The 17019-nt window shown below is 48.4% G+C and overlaps 1 protein-coding gene across 4 annotated transcripts in view; it reads left to right on the forward strand.

Moving 5' to 3' along the window:
- The window catches only part of SACM1L (SAC1 like phosphatidylinositide phosphatase), a 647794-nt gene that overhangs the window by 108630 nt on the left and 522145 nt on the right, over positions 1 to 17019 (forward strand). For all 4 annotated transcript variants that reach the window (XM_056520232.1, XM_056520231.1, XM_056520230.1 and 1 more), the window contains one exon: positions 7089 to 7163. In XM_056520232.1, coding sequence (XP_056376207.1) covers positions 7089 to 7163 — 75 coding nt within the window. The remainder of the gene's footprint in view (positions 1 to 7088; positions 7164 to 17019) is intronic.

A 17019-nucleotide genomic window follows, 5' to 3' on the forward strand; every position in this document is an offset into this window, starting at 1 on the left:
CCTGATAAGGGAGGTTTTGACGGGACCCTGTGTTACATAGTTACATAGTTACAACGGTCGAAAAAAGACATATGTCCATCAAGTTCAACCAGGGAATTAAGGGGTAGGGGTGTGGCGCGATATTGGGGAAGGGATGGGATTTTATATTTCTTCATAAGCATTAATGTTATTTTGTTCCAGGAATGTATCTAATCCTGTTTTAAAACTGTTAATTGTTCCTGCTGTGACCAGTTCCTGAGTGTTCTCTTTCTGCTTCGAAAAAATCTTATATACCTTGTCCATCAAAGTTTTTCAATATCCAATTTTTCACAAACCCTCAACAATCTTCACCTTCTGATTTTTCTGGGATCCCAACTATTCTTACATTCGATCGCCGTCCTCTAGATCTCTCACTTTGATATTCAATTCCTGACGTAACCTCACAGTTTACCCACCTTTCTCTCTAACTCATCTGTCTTATGCTCTATCCCTTTGGTTTTTTCTTCTACCTCATTCAGCCTTTCTCAAATTTTCTGGAAATCCTGTCTTAATATCACAGTGTCCTTTTTATTACTTCCCCTATCTGGTTTTTAACCTCCTTTATTGCTTCGTTTGTTTTTTCTACCCCCTCAAATATTTTGCTGAGCATTGCTTCCTCCTGAGTCTCTTCTGTCTCCTCTTCAGGGTTTTCCATTACTGCCCTCATTTTATTCCTTTCTACCTCTTGTTGGTTCACCAGGGGTGTGGAAATTAAAAAAAAAACTACTTGTCCAAGGGGCTAAAGCTGAACACAATCTACTTGTCCCTCAAGAAAATCCACTTGTCCTGTTAGATTAAATAATTTCAACCAAAATAGTCTGATCCCCCCCCACTAGACCACCAGGGATGGATATAAGATCCCTTTAGACACTGCTGACTGATGTGATCTAATGGGTTAATAGGCGATCGCAGTATGCCAGGATATTAGCGGCGGGAGAGCTGTAGATCCTCTTACGCCCGAGGCAACCACAGAAAAGTCTAGAGGTAACTTTTTGATCACCATAAAAAATTTCTCTTATGAAGTGACCAATAATGAACAATTCTGGACTATTTTTTACATTTACACCGTTCACCGTACGGTTTAATTAACATTATATTTTAATAGTCTGGACATTTCCACATGCAGCGATACCACTTATGTTTATTTTTGTACATTATTTTTATTTAAAGAAAATTGGAAACTTTTATTAGGAAAGGGGCTTATTCACATGTATACGCACTTTTTACAATATTTTAATCACTATTTTTCAGTCTCAATAGGGACTTATGTGTTACTGGGGGGTTCTGCTTCTCCAGTTTATGTGCTGCATTTTGTGTCAGAAAATGCTGGAAGTTGCATTTAGTTACTAGATAACTACAACTCCCAGCATGCCCTGATACAGCCTATGGTTCTGTGGGTGTTGCAGCATGTTGCACTGTATAGTAGTACAGTTAAGGTTATTGTAGGACATGCTGGGAGTTGTAGTTTTGGTTTGTGTCAGCTGCAGAGCCATAGGCTGTGTCAAGGAATACTGGGAATTGCAGTTAGTAACTACAACACCCAGCATGCCCTGATGCAGCCTATGGCTCTGCATCTGACCCGAACCAAAATTACAACTCCCAGCATGTTACACTTTATAGTTCTACAGTTTAGGTTATGGTGTAACATGTTGGAAGTTGTAGTTTTGGTAGGGGCGGGTTTGCGTGCATCTGTGGGACTCTTGGTTGGCGGGTGAGTATGAAGGGTGGGATTCTGGGGGTGCATTTTAGTGCGGGTGCCACTAAAAATAAATAAAATTAGATGGCACAACTGCCCTAATGCCCGACGTGACAGTCCGCTCCTATACAAAACATTCATGCATACACATATCATACATAGACCAGCCACTGCCCCCATATCATACATACACACACTGCCCCCCCACATCATACATTACATACACACACTCACACCATACATATACATCATACATACACCCACCCACCACTGCCCCGCCACATCATACATCACATACACACATCACACATACACTCACACCATACATATACACCATACATATGCACACATCATACATACACCCACCGCTGCCCCCCCACATCATAAATTACATACACACATACACACACACACCATACATATACACCATACATATGCACACATCATACATACACCCACCGCTGCCCACCCCACATCATACATCACACTTAGACATCATACACACATCACACATTACATACACATCACACATAGACATCATACACACATCACACATACACTCACACCATACATATCCACCAGTGTTTCCCAACCAGGGTGCCACCAGCTGTTGCAAAACTACAACTCCCAGCATGCCCAGGGCATGCTGGGAGTTGTAGTTTTGCACCTGCTGGAGGCACCCTGGTTGGGAAACACTGATATACACCATACATATGCATACATCATACATACACCTGCCGCTGCCCACCCCACATCATACATCACATACACACATCACACTTAGACATCATACACACATTATCCATTACATACACATCACACATAGACACACATCATACACACATCATACACACATCATACACTACATACACATCACACACAGACATCATACACACATCATACATTACATGCACATCACACATAGACATCATACACACATTATACATTACATACACATCACACACAGACATCATACACACATCATACATTACATACACATCACACATAGACATCATACACACATTATACATTACATACACATTACACAGACATCATACACACATTATACATTACATACACATCACACACAGACATCATACACACATTATACATTACATACACAACACACACAGACATTATACATTACATACACATCACACACAGACATCATACATTACATACACATCACACACAGACATCATACACACATCATACACTACATACACATCACACAGACAGACATCATACACACATCATACATTACATACACATCACACAGACATCATACACACATTATACATTACATACACATCACACATAGACATCATACACACATTATACACACATCACACACACATTATACATTACATACACCACACATAGACATCATACACACATTATACATTACATACACATCACACATAGACATCATACACACATCATACATTACATACACATCACACACAGACATTATACACACATTATACATTACATACACATCACACACACAGACATCATACACACATCATACATTACATGCACATCACACATACACTCACACCATACATATCCACCAGTGTTTCCCAACCAGAGTGCCTCCAGCTGTTGCAAAACTACAACTCCCAGCATGCCCAGGGCATGCTGGGAGTTGTAGTTTTGCAACAGCTGGAGGCACCCTGGTTGGGAAACACTGATATACACCATACATATGCACACATCATACATACACCCGCCGCTGCCCCCCCCACATCATACATTACATACACACATCACACATACACTCACACCATACATATACCACCATACCACCCTTCCTGCCGCCGCCTGCATTCTTGGTCTCCTCACCTGAGCCGCCATGAGTGGACATCAGAGCTGTAGTCACCGCCGTGTGAGGTGAGATTTCCGTCCTCCCCCTCCCCCCCTGCTCTGTGTTTTCCCCGTGCAAACTAGCAACCTCCCCGTGGTGGATTAGGTCCTGTGGAGACAGAGCAGGGGGAGGGGGAGGGATAGAGCTGAGTGCGGGGGATGGAGCTGTGCTCGTCCTTTCTCTCACCCTCCTGTGTCATCTGAGCTCCGTCCATCCTCCGAGAGGGGAGATAAGGGGGCTCTGCAGTCAGCTGGAGGCCGCCGCCCCCTCCATACACTCTGAGTGCCGGTGTGAGGTGTAGACTTCCATCTGCTCCTGCGTCTCACACCGGCAGTAAAGAAAAATAAGGGGGAAGTCTGTCTGTCCCTGCTAGCCCGATACAGGGCTAAATCTATGAACAATTCACTTGCCCGGCACCCAAAACTACTTGTCCAGGGCGTCGGGCGATAGAATTGCCTCATCCCTGTTCACTCTTTCCCCCCCCAGATTAAATTTTTTTCTCCATTGAGCCTCCACCCACCGCACCCTCTCCCTTCTCCTTTTGGCGGGTCAATGACCAGCCTCCTGACAGGCGGCCGGGCACCGAGTCGTCTTTTTTATTTTTTTTATTTTTATTTTTTTTATATCCCCTCCCATTATCTTAACCACCAGGAACTTTTGTAGCAGTAACACTTAGTTGCAGAACCAATTCATATATCTAAATTTAAAAAAAAAAGATATTAGCAAAATAAAGGGTCACTCCTTAATTGCGTAATCTAGAGCCCAACTCTGTCAGAATCCAGAAATGATTTAAGGATAGTAATAAGCCATTTTGTAATTTTTATCGGCTTCCATTTCTACGCAGTGCATTTTTCTGTAAAAATGACACCTTACATTTATTCTGTAGGTCCATACGGTTATGAGGATATAATTTACCTAGGTTTTATTTTATATTACTACTTTTTTTTTATTTTTATTTTTTTTTATAACTACATGCACCAAAATTAGTATGTTTAAAATTTTCATCTTCTGAACTTTATTTTTCCGCATATGGGGCTATATAAAGGAATATTTTTTTGTGCCATGGTATGTAGTTTTTATTGGTACCATTTTTGTTTTGATGGGACTTTTTGATCACTTTTTATAATTTTTTTAGTGTATACAAAATGACCAAAAAACCACAATTTTGGACGCAATTTTTGGTTTAATTAACATTATATTTTTATAGTTCACACATTTACACACATGGTGGTTTCACATATGTTTGTTTATTTTTGGAGTGATTCAAACGTTTATTAGGGAAGGGGTTAAAGGGGTATTCCAGGGAAAAAAATTTTTTTATAGATCAACTGGCTCCAGAAAATTAAACAGATATGTAAATTACTTCTATTAAAACATCTTAATCCTTTCAGTACTTATGAGCATCTGAAGTTAAGGTTGTTCTTTTCTGTCTAAGAGCTCAGTTTAGAAGAGGTTTGCTATGGGGATTTGCTTCTAAACTGAGCGTTTCCCAATACACGTGTCATCAGAGAGCCCTTAGACAGAAAAGAAGAACCTTAACTTCAGAAGCTCATAAGTACTGAAAGGATTAAGATTTTTTAATAGAAGTAATTTACAAATCTGTTTAACTTTCTGGAGCCAGTTTATATATACATTTTTTTTTTTCCTGGATAACCCCTTTTAAATCACATTTATTACCTTTTTTTTAAACCATTTTTTAGTTCCCATAGGGGAGTATTACATGCAATCTTCTGATTGCATACACTGTTCAATGCTATGCCATAGCATAGCATTGATCAGTGTTATCGGCGCTCTGCTGCTCCAGCCTGCTGAGCAGGCATGGAGCAGCAGATCAACGATCGGACGGCGAGGAGGCAGGTAGGGACCTTCCCCCATCCTTTCAGCTGTTCGGGATGCCGCTATTTCACTGCGGCGGTCCCGAACAGCCCGACTGAGCTGCTGGGAACATTTTACTTTCACTTTAGACTTGGCGATCAACTTTGATTGTTTGATTGTTGCATCTAAAGGGTTAATGCCGGGCATTACCGCGATCAGGCAATTCCGGCATTAGACACGGGTCCTGGCAGCTGATAGCCACTGGGACCACCCGGCTGTGACACAGGGTCAGCCCGTGAGCCCAAGTCATAGCAGGGGAGCGGGCGCAGGGTGTACAGATACGCCCTACGTCCTTAAGAGGTTAAAGGATAGGGTTAGACTGTGGAGTGTAAGCAGAAAGATAGTGGAGGTTACTAAGAGATGGAAATTGCTAAGTATAAAACTGGAAACCCTCTTCCTCCCAGCAACCTCTACTTCTGCCCCCAATCCACAGATTATCAGAGTGTTGGATCCTTGGTTCAGGAGATGAGGCAGGGCAGCTGTCTGGTGATGGTCTCTCTCTTGTGCCTGGACCCTCACTGACTCATGGAGCTGCCACCACCTTCTTTCCTCCTGAGTTTGGTTTATATTGCTAGCTTAACAGAGTGTCCTCAGACCCTCTTACCTGGCCAGATATCCCCAGGCACCAACACAGGTTTGGTGAGCACATGCCAGTGAATGTTTGTAGACAATGCCACCTGTGCGTTGGCTTTTCTCTAACCTTTCCAGATACCTCAAATGATACGTGCATGGGACAGGTTAGGTGGGCACATTCCAGGCTGTTTTACAACACACCCCAAAATATGCCCCTGGTCTAATGGCCATTATAATAGATTCCCAGAGGGTAAACAGATGGAAGGAGCCAGTTCACATTTTATGACATAGCTCAGGTGCTGTAAGAAATCTTCCTATAAACATTCCTAGGAAGGTTTTTTATAGGGCATAGGTTGATATAGATTGATATAAATATGATCGTATGATGCTTCCCTTCATAACCATTATAACATAAAGTAAAAAAATTCCAAAGTTTTGAAAAATTGTCATTTAGATAAAAAAAAAAAAAAGACTCCGTCCTTAAGGGGTTAAATGGGCACTCTCATTAAAACAAAATTTTGCTATTGCACTCCTTATGGTAAATAAAAAATATTTCTAATATACTTTGTTTAAAAAAAAAAATAAAAAAAATCTCAAGAGCACATTTTCCCCCCATCTCGTACACAGACTTTGGACCGAAGCCCAAACACAGGAAGTGCAGCCTGTAGTGCAGCCTATAGTGCTGTAGTGCCTCCAGGCTGCACTTTCTGTGTTTGGACTTAGGTCCAAAATCTGTGTATAAGATGGGGGGAAATGTGCTCTTGAGCTTTTTTTAAGCACAAATAAAACATAGAAAACTTAATTTTTTTTTTTAAACAAAGTATATTAGAAATATTTTTTATTTACCATAAGGAGTGCAATAGCAAAAAAATTTTTAATGAGTTACCCTTTAATGCAGTGGCCACTTTTCTTTATCTTGTTTTGTTTAGTAATGATACTTTGTGGGGTTCCATGGCATCTTATTTATTATATATTTGCAACCTCAAGCACTTTGGTTGGGGTTGTGTGTAAAATGAACAATACCAATTTACTAATACGAATACTAATTATATCTTTCAGCAAAAAAGGACATCCCACCTTCAGCTATTACAAGACCTATATGTGGGATCTTGGGTACAGTAAGATTAGTTGCAGGTAAGTAAATAAGAAAATGTTTTAAGAAAAATATAGATAACAAATTTAGTTGGACAACGTTTGAAATTAAATGGTCACTGTGGTTGTAAACAACTTTTATAGCCTGCTTACCATTGGTTGCTAAGGTTATTTAGTTGTGACAACCAGTATGATTACATAAGAAAATCTAGCACACACATTGTAAACAATAAGGCTAGGTTCACATTTGGTATTTTGGGCAGCATTTTTTGAAAAACCAGGAGTGGAACCATCACAGAGTAAAACTTTAATGGAAAGATTTATTTTTTATTTAAAAAAATAAAATAAAAAATTCTGTATATTGGACCCAGTTCTGGTTTTGTTAAAAATATTGACAAAAATGAACTCCAAAATGACTTTCAAACACTATAGCCAAAGTGCTATAGTAGTGTGGGGGGACACACTTTTCTTCACACCGCCCACCATAATTGACAGGTACCATGCCCCCTTTTCTGACAAAGCCTCTAGGCCACACTCCCTTTCTGTATAACCACGCCCCTTTTCTCTCACATTTACTGACCGCACACACACAGTTTCCTAAATGGAAGTGAATGATTTCAGTGTGGAGCCCTGTGTAATATGTGAATACATCTAAATGTTTATTAAAACATATATCGAATCATTTTCCTTACAGACATGTATAAATTTGTAAAGTTAAATACATTTTTATATATTGATTGAAACATATAGTGAATAATTTTCATAAAGATATGTTTTCTATTTTACATTACATTCGAAAAGTTAAAAACATAAATTTTTAGATATTCATTGAAACATATATTGAATAATTTTCTTAAATATCTGTTTCTTTTGTACAATATCAAAGGTAATTTATTCAGAGAAATCAAATTTTACAGGGATAAACAGACCAGTTTTTAAGATATGGATTTCTTTTAAGACAGCCTATTTGAACAGCTCTTCTATATATGTTACGTTTTTCTAATACACCCTCAAAAACTGTGTTTATACAGCTCTTCTGTGGTAAAGCTGTTTTAACAGAGTTTTTCAGCAAAAGCACATTTTTCCTGTACAGAAGCGACACATGCCACAGAGTAGGGAATTTTGGGGTACAGGCAGCTTGTGAGAAGTACTTTTCTTACTTTTAGGATTTCAAAGTGGTACCCATATGCGTTGTTTTTTCTATTACAGGGTGCGTTCACACTACGGAATTCTCGCGGAATTCCGCGGTGTGAACTTAACATTAGTGTGAATGGGTCTCCGCGAGACCCGTTCACACTGCGGAATTTCCGCGGCGGACAATTCCGCCGCTGAAATTGTTCAGCGCAAAGAAAGAACATGTTCATTCTTTGCGCGGATTCCACGAGCACTGCATAGCCGTCAATGGTGACGGCTCAGTGCCCCGCGGCCCTAGCGCCGAAGTATGCCAGGCGGCGGCCGCCAGGCGGAATCTCCGCTCGCGGAATTTAGCCGCGAGAATTCCATAATGTGAACACAGGTCATTCATGATATTGTACATTGCATAACGTTAAAGGGGTGATCCACCATAAGGTGATTTTAGTATGTAACAAGAAAAAAAGAGTGGTAGAGAGGCTCCTATTGACCTGGCAACCTGAGACTCAAGCTGCCCAAATAACACCTATACCCACGGTGTCAAAAAATGTGAAATAGAATACAGAAATTGGGGCACAGAGTCGTGAATATTAGGATAACGTATGTTTATTTCAGTATATAATGTATAAAGTTAGTATACTTGTGAACTGTGAATCACCGGGCCCTTGTGAATCAACAGAAACACAAAATGGTTTTTCAATGGTTAGTACAATAAAATTAAAATCATGGCAAATAAAAAGGGGTTATTACAATAAAATATGGCTTCAAAACACATAAAATAATCCTTTAAGTGTCCACACATCTATAGGAATGAAAGCAATGGTTTTGTAATTTGTAAAAATGCTGTGATTTCTCTGATATTCTTGGTTCGCTATTTCCACAATTATTTTGTATCCAGTTAGAATAAATAGTAAATGTCTTGAATGAAGCATCTCGCTGTTGGAGACACAGCCGTCTCCCAATTGTGCAGCGGCAGTGTTAAGTTCAATAAGAACAGCACTTTAAAAGTGTAGTCAGAATGGACACCTTCTGTAGATTGTGCTGATCGCCGGACGAGTCCCAGTCACTGGGCAGAGGGTGCGCTGCTAGAGACTTGGCCGTCTCAGATGTGCAGCGGCAGCAGTGGGCTCAGTCCGTGGATACTGCAGTGGTTCTCCGTTGCATGTGCGCTCAGGGCAAGGAGCGGGCGCCATTACTGTATTTCTTCTCGGCACTTCGGTGGCCGGGGCGCTTTAGCTCCGCCCACCCAGGGCCGCCGGAGCTTACAGGAGGCACGAATTGTCCTCCAATCAGCGCTGTGCACGCGATTGTAGGTGGCAGGGGCCAATCAGCAGTGCCTCTGCTCCTGGCACGCCCCTCTCTGGCTATTGGCTGTTTTTTTCTCCTTCTCTATCTACACTAGAGCAGAGTTCTCCTCACAGCAGCTGCCCTGGGGACACAGACTCAGGTGAGAGAGTTCTTTTTTCATTATGTCCATACCCAGAACTGTTCCTCCCTCTAAACAGACAACTGGAGCGTTAGTTTACCATTTTGTCAGTAAGAGCTGTGATTCCAAAATGCCTGGTTCTGCTGAACCCACTTGCTCTGCCTGCTCCACTGCTCCCCCTGGCACCCCCGGATGCTCTTTCAGTCCCGGTGTATTCGGCCGCCCCTCCAGCCTGGGTTTCTTCCCTATCCCAGTATATGGCTGACTTGACTCAAGTCTCCCGTTCGGTGGCTGAGGCCTCCCGTGACGTGGTGTCTGCCTTGAAGAGGTCTGCCCTACGCCGGCCCTCTAAAGGGTCCCCCTCCTCTATTCCACATGCTTCACGCTCTCACAAGCGTACTAGGGGTGCTTCTTCTTAGGGATCGACCGATATCGATTTTTTAGGGCCGATACGATAATCTGTGGAGGTTAAAGCCGATAGCCGATAATTTATACCGATATTCCGGTATAAATTATCGGCTGTTTCTCTCCCCTCCCAAAATTCCCCCCCCCCCACCCCGGAGCCGCTACAGATCATTGATTTAAAGCGGGCGCTTTAAATCAATGAACTGTAGCGGCTTTTGCGGTGCCAGAGACCGCCGCCGCCACTTGCTTCTCTCCCCCTTCCTGTATAAAGCCCCCCTGACTTATAATACCCCCGGTCCTGTGCCCCTCATATATAATGCCCCATGTCCTGTGCACCTCACATATAATGCCCCCTGAGAGTGCAGAACAGGGGGCATTATATGTGAGGGGCACAGGACATGGGGCATTATATATGAGGGGCACATGTCTGGGGGATTATATGTGGGGGAACATGATGGGGGCATTGTATGTGAGGAACACAGGACATGGGGCATTATATGTGGGGGTCACAGGACAGGGGGTATTATGTATGAGGGGCACATGACGGGGGGATTATATGTGGGGGAACATGACAGCCCACTCCTGTCATGTGCCCATATAATCATATAATGCCCCCCTGACTTATAATACACCCTGTCCAGTGCCCCTCACATATAATGCCCCATGTTCTGCCCCCTCAGGGGGCATTATATGTGAGGGTACAGGACAGAGGGTATTATAAGTCAGGGGGGCATTATATGGGCACATGACGGGGGGGCTGTCATGTGCCCCCACATATAATCCCCCCTGCCCTGTGTTCCTCACATATAATACCGTGCTGATATGTGCCCCTCACTTATATTTGCCCCCCTCACTTATAATTTGCCCGTCCATCCATACAGCTCCCGAGCAGTGCTCACCTCACACGCTGCTACGTTCTTGTACTGTGAGTGAGAGCTGCAGGGACGTGATCTCCGGGCCCGGCGCGATGATGTGATGTCATCACGCCGGTCTGCCGTGGATGGCGTCCCCGTGGCTCTCACTCCCACTGCAACAATGAAGCAAGCAAGAAAGGTGAGGGAGTGGAGGAGCAGGACAGCTGACAGCTCCTGCTCCACCATGCTGTCAGCTGTCAGGCAATTGCTCCGCACGGCAAAACAAGGCATGCGCACGAATCGCGGGACTTCAATGCCGACCTGAAGTTGAGGGCCGGGACTGAAGTCCCGCGATTCGTGTGCACACCTTTTTTCCGCATTATCGGCAGGTTAGAAGCAGATACCGATAACGGGGGAAAACGTGAATATCGGCCGATAATATCGGCCGTGCCGATAATCGGTCGATCCCTACGAAGGACTCTTCCATTGAGTCTTCAGGTAGATGTGGCTGCAACCCTCGTGGGTCCCGCCCCCCACCCCCCCCCCCCCCCCCCGTGTCATCTCGTCACAAACCTCGCTCCTCCAGAGGACGTTCCCAGAGTCGCCGCTCTGCCTCGCCAGAGCCGTGTACCCGATCAGGGTCACCCCCCTCCAGGGTGGCCTCCACTCGTTCACATTCTCCTGGTGAACTGGTGGATGAGGCTTCCGAATCGGCATCTGACTCGGATACAGTTGAAACGGTGAACTCATTGGTTGCGGCCATAAGAGACACCTTTCACTTAGAGGACCCAGGATCTTCGGACGTGACTCCTGAAGTATCCTTTCATCGTGCTAAACCAGCACCTCAAATGTTCAGCTCTCATGCTGAATTTGACACCCTTCTGGAATCTGCATGGAGACATCCTGACAAGAGGTTCCCGGGAATGTAGAATGTTCAAGCGCGTTATCCATTTGCCAAGGACCTTGTCTCAAAGGTGGTTTTCCCTCCCTCGGTGGATCCACCAGTTTCCCGCCTCTCTAAGGCTACTACACTGCCGCTAGCAGACGCGGCTGCCTTCAAGGATCCGACGGACAAGAAGGAGTCCTTAGCGAAGTTTGCCTCTTAAGCAGCAGGCTCTTCCCTGCTTCCCACCTTCGCCTCTGCATGGGTGTCCAAGGCCCTAACGGTTTGGTGCTCACAACTCCGTCAGGGTATCCTGGCGGGATCCTCCCCAGAGGATCTGTCTTCTTTGGTTCTCCAATGCTCTAAAGCTGGGGACTTTGTGTACAGCTTCTATGCAGTCAGCCCGTTGTGCTGCCTTTGCTGTTGGTCACCTAGCGTCCCTCTGCTGTTCCATGTGGCTTAAGGCGTGCGATGCGGATGCCACCTCCAAAAGGTCTCTCGCCGAGCTTCCTTTTACTGGTACCCGTCTTTTTGGCAAGCGCCTTGACGAGATTCTCTGAGGCGATGGGGGGTAAGAGTTCCTTGTTGCCTCAAAATAAGGCTCGCACTACTTCCCAGAGGAAGTCCTCTTCCTTCCGGTCCTTTCGGACTTTTAGCCACAATAAAGGGTCTGGGCAGGCACCTTCGCGGGACAAGAAGGATCCCTCATTCCGGGCGCCCATCTTGGACCTCAAGCGTCTCAACCGTCATCTTCTCATCCGCCACTTCCGAATGGAATCTCTCCGTTCAGTAGTGGCATCCATGGAACAAGGGGAGTTTCTTTCTTCGGTGGACATCAAGGGTGCCTACCTCCATGTTCCAATATTTCCCGGCCATCAGCGGTACCTCCGCTTTGCGGTACCGGAGGGGCATTTTCAAATCGTAGCTCTCCCCTTTTGTCTGGCCACTGCTCCTCGGGTCTTTACCAAGATCCTTGCGCCGGTGATAGCCCTGTTGCGGTCGAGAGTAGTCTCAGTGATCCCTACCTGGACGACCTTCTCATCAAGGCTCCCACCAGTGTCCAGACTCTGGAGAATGTGGATCTCACTCTCCAGACCTTGGATCGCTTCGGGTGGATGGTCAACCGGGACAAGTCTGTCCTCTCTCCCACCCAATCTCTGATCTTCTTGGGACTTCAATTCAACACTGCCTCTGCCCGGATTTGCCTTCCGCTGGACAAACGTCTTACTCTCCTGTCCGGGAGTCTGCTCCCTTCGGGCCCAGGTCCCAGTTTCCATCCGCATTTGCATGGAAGTCTCATGTCGGATGGTGGCGGCCATGGAGGACGTACAATTTGCCCAGTTTCATTACCGCCCCCTTCAACTGGCGATTCTCTCGATGGGACAGATCTCCTCTGTCTCTCGATCGCAAGATTGCTCTCCCTCGTCGGATCAGTCAGTCTCTGCACTGGTGGCTCTGCTCCCCCCTTCTTCTTCAGGGGCGATCATTTCTTCCCCTCCACTGGCAGGTGGTCACATCAGATGCCAGTCTGTCGGGCTGGGGCGGTGTGTTCAGGGACTGGACGGTTCAAGGCCTCTGGTCTCCCCGGTAAGCCCTTCTACCGATAAACATCTTGGATCATAGGGCGATTCTTCTTTGTCTTCTTCATTGGGAGTCCCTGCTTCAGACCCGCCCTGTCCGTGTCCAGTCGGACAGGAAGCAGAGTGACGTATATGTCACATGCTCCTCCATAGAACGGGACAGTGGAGCGGCAGCACCCGACAGAGAACAGCCACAGGTGCTCTGTCTGCTAGGAGGGGGCTGCTACTAATGTCTACGGGGGGGGAAGGAGGGGGGGGGGGCTGCTGTGTAAACGGGGGCCCTGCTGCTGCTGTCTAAAGGGGGGCCCTGCTGCTGTCCAAACGGGGGGCCGTGCTGCTGCTGTCTAAAGGGGAGCCCTGCTGCTGTCTAAAGGGGAGCCCTGCTGCTGTCTAAAGGGGAGCCCTGCTGCTGCTGTCTAAAGGGGGCCCTGCTGCTGCTGTCTAAAGGGGGCCCTGCTGCTGCTGTCTAAAGGGGGCCCTGCTGCTGCTGTCTAAAGGGGGCCCTGCTGCTGCTGTCTAAAGGGGGCCCTGCTGCTGCTGTCTAAAGGGGGCCCTGCTGCTGCTGTCTAAAGGGGGCCCTGCTGCTGCTGTCTAAAGGGGGCCCTGCTGCTGCTGTCTAAAGGGGGCCCTGCTGCTGCTGTCTAAAGGGGGCCCTGCTGCTGCTGTCTAAAGGGGGCCCTGCTGCTGCTGTCTAAAGGGGGCCCTGCTGCTGCTGTCTAAAGGGGGCCCTGCTGCTGCTGTCTAAAGGGGGCCCTGCTGCTGCTGTCTAAAGGGGGCCCTGCTGCTGCTGTCTAAAGGGGGCCCTGCTGCTGCTGTCTAAAGGGGGCCCTGCTGCTGCTGTCTAAAGGGGGCCCTGCTGCTGCTGTCTAAAGGGGGCCCTGCTGCTGCTGTCTAAAGGGGGGCCCTGCTGCTGCTGTCTAAAGGGGGGCCCTGCTGCTGCTGTCTAAAGGGGGGCCCTGCCGCTGCTGTCTAAATGGGGGCCCTGCTGCTGTCTAGAGGGGGGCCCTGCTGCTTCTGCTGTCTAGAGGGGGGCCCTGCTGCTTCTGCTGTCTAGAGGGGGGCCCTGCTGCTTCTGCTGTCTAGAGTGGGGCCCTGCTGCTGCAGCTGTCTAGAGTTGGGCCCTGCTGCTGCAGCTGTCTAGAGTGGGGCCCTGCTGCTGCAGCTGTCTAGAGTGGGGCCCTGCTGCTGCAGCTGTCTAGAGTGGGGCCCTGCTGCTGCAGCTGTCTAGAGTGGGGCCCTGCTGCTGCAGCTGTCTAGAGTGGGGCCCTGCTGCTGCAGCTGTCTAGAGTGGGGCCCTGCTGCTGCAGCTGTCTAGAGTGGGGCCCTGCTGCTGCAGCTGTCTAGAGTGGGGCCCTGCTGCTGCAGCTGTCTAGAGTGGGGCCCTGCTGCTGCTGTCTAGAGGGGGGCCCTGCTGCTGCTGCCTAAGGGGGGTCCTGCTGCTGCTGCCTAAGGGGGGTCCTACTGCTGCTGCTGTCTAAAGGGGGGGGGCTGCTGCTCTCTAAAGGGGGAGCCGGCCCTGCTGCTGTCTAAAGGGGGAGCCCTGCTGCTGTCTAAAGGGGGGGGCCCTGCTGCTGTCTAAAGGGGGGGGGGGGCCCTGCTGCTGTCTAAAGGGGGAGCCCTGCTGCTGTCTAAAGGGGGGGGCCCTGCTGCTGTCTAAAGGGGGGGGCCCTGCTGCTGTCTAAAGGGGGGGGCCCTGCTGCTGTCTAAAGGGGGGGGGCCCTGCTGCTGTCTAAAGGGGGGGCCCTGCTGCTGCTGTCTACGGGGGGGGGGCTGCTGTCTAAAGGGGGGGGGCTGCTGCTGTCTAAAGGGGGGGGCCCTGCTGCTGTCTAAAGGGGGCCCTGCTGCTGTCTAAAGGGGGAGCCCTGCTGCTGTCTAAAGGGGGAGCACTGCGGCTGTCTAAAGGGGGGGCCCTGCTGCTGTTTAAAGGGGGGGCCCTGCTGCTGTTTAAAGGGGGGCCCTGCTTCTGTCTAAAGGGGGGGGGGGCCCTGCTGCTGTCTAAAGGGGGGCCCTGCTGCTGTCTAAAGGGGGGGGGGGCTGCTGCTGTCTAAAGGGGGGGGGCTGCTGCTGTCTAAAGGGGGGGGGCCCTGCTGCTGTCTAAAGGGGGAGCCCTGCTGCTGTCTAAAGGGGGGGGGGGCCCTGCTGCTGTCTAAAGGGGGGGGCTGCTGCTGTCTAAAGGGTGGCCCTGCTGCTGTCTAAAGGGGGAGCCCTGCTGCTGTCTAAAGGGGGGGGCCCTGCTGCTGTCTAAAGGGGGGGGCCTGCTGCTGTCTAAAGGGGGGGGCCCTGCTGCTGTCCAAACGAGGGGCCCTGCTGCTGCTGTCTAAAGGGGGGGGGGCCCTGCTGCTGCTGTCTAAAGGGGGGGGGGGGGGCCCTGCTGCCGCTGCTGTCTAAAGGGGGTCCCTTCTGCCGCTGCTGTCTAAAGGGGGGGCCTGCTGCGGTTTAACCCCTTAAGGACATAGGGCGTATCCATACGCCCCCGTTTCCAAGTCCTTAAGGACCGAGGGCGTATGGATATGCCCTGAGCATTTCCGGCCCCCACCGCTAGCCGGAGGGGAGCCGGAGCCGGATGCCTGCTGAAATCGTTCAGCAGGCATCCCGGCATATCCCCCAGGGGGGTCATTATGTCCCCCCATGTCGGCGATTGCCGCAGATCGCTGGACAATTCAGTCCAGCGATCTGCTGCGGATTCCGGGTCAATCGGGTCTCCAGTGACCCGATGACCCGGAATTACTGGCTGATCGGGGCCGTCAGAGCCAGAGCCTGCAGGGGTGAGGTGGCACTGGGGCCACCTCACGATCACCCTGATTCGTCGGCCGGATTACCGGCCGACCAATCAGGGCGCCTTTTGCGGGTGTCACTCCCGCAACCCGCTCCGCCCCTCTTCCGGAGGACGTGAGCGGGTGCGGGCAGAAGACCCCGGGTGCTGGGGACCCCGATCCCCGGCGTCCCTGTTGGGATCGGGGCCCCAGGAGCGACGGCGGCGGCGAGGGACAGTCCTGCAGTGTGGATCGTTGGAGGTGAGTGACAGCCTCCTGCTGTTGCTTAGCAACAGCTCCCAGCATGAAACAAGGGCATGCTGGGAGCTGTAGTTATGCAACAGCAGGAGGCAGACCACCACAACTCCCAGCATGCCCTTATGGGCATGCTGGGACTTGTAGTTTTGCAACAGCTGGAGGCACATTCTTTCTATTGAAAAGTGTACCTTCAGCTGTTGTGTACAACTCCCAGCTTGCACAATCCGCTAAAGTGCATGCTGGGAGTTGTAGTGGTGCATCTGGTGGTTGCATAACTACAACTCCCAGCATGCCCGTTGGCTGTCGGTGACTGCTGAGAGTTGTAGTTTTGCAACAGCTGAAGGCACACTGAGTTAAGTAGTAAACCAGTGTGTCTCCAGCTGTTGCATAACTACAATCCCCAGCATCCCCAGCCAATGTAATATGCCTCCGGCTGTTGCATAACTACAAGACCCAGCATGCCCTTCCGCTGTCCGTACATGCTAGGGGTTGTAGCTTTTGCAACAGCTGAAGGCACACTGGTTGCAAAACACTGAGTTTGTGAAACACCGAGTTTGGTAACAACCTGTGTGTCTCCATCTGTTGCAAAACTACAACTCCCAGCATGC

Source organism: Hyla sarda, chromosome 5 (genome assembly GCF_029499605.1).
Source record: "Hyla sarda isolate aHylSar1 chromosome 5, aHylSar1.hap1, whole genome shotgun sequence".
NCBI lineage: Eukaryota > Metazoa > Chordata > Amphibia > Anura > Hylidae > Hyla > Hyla sarda.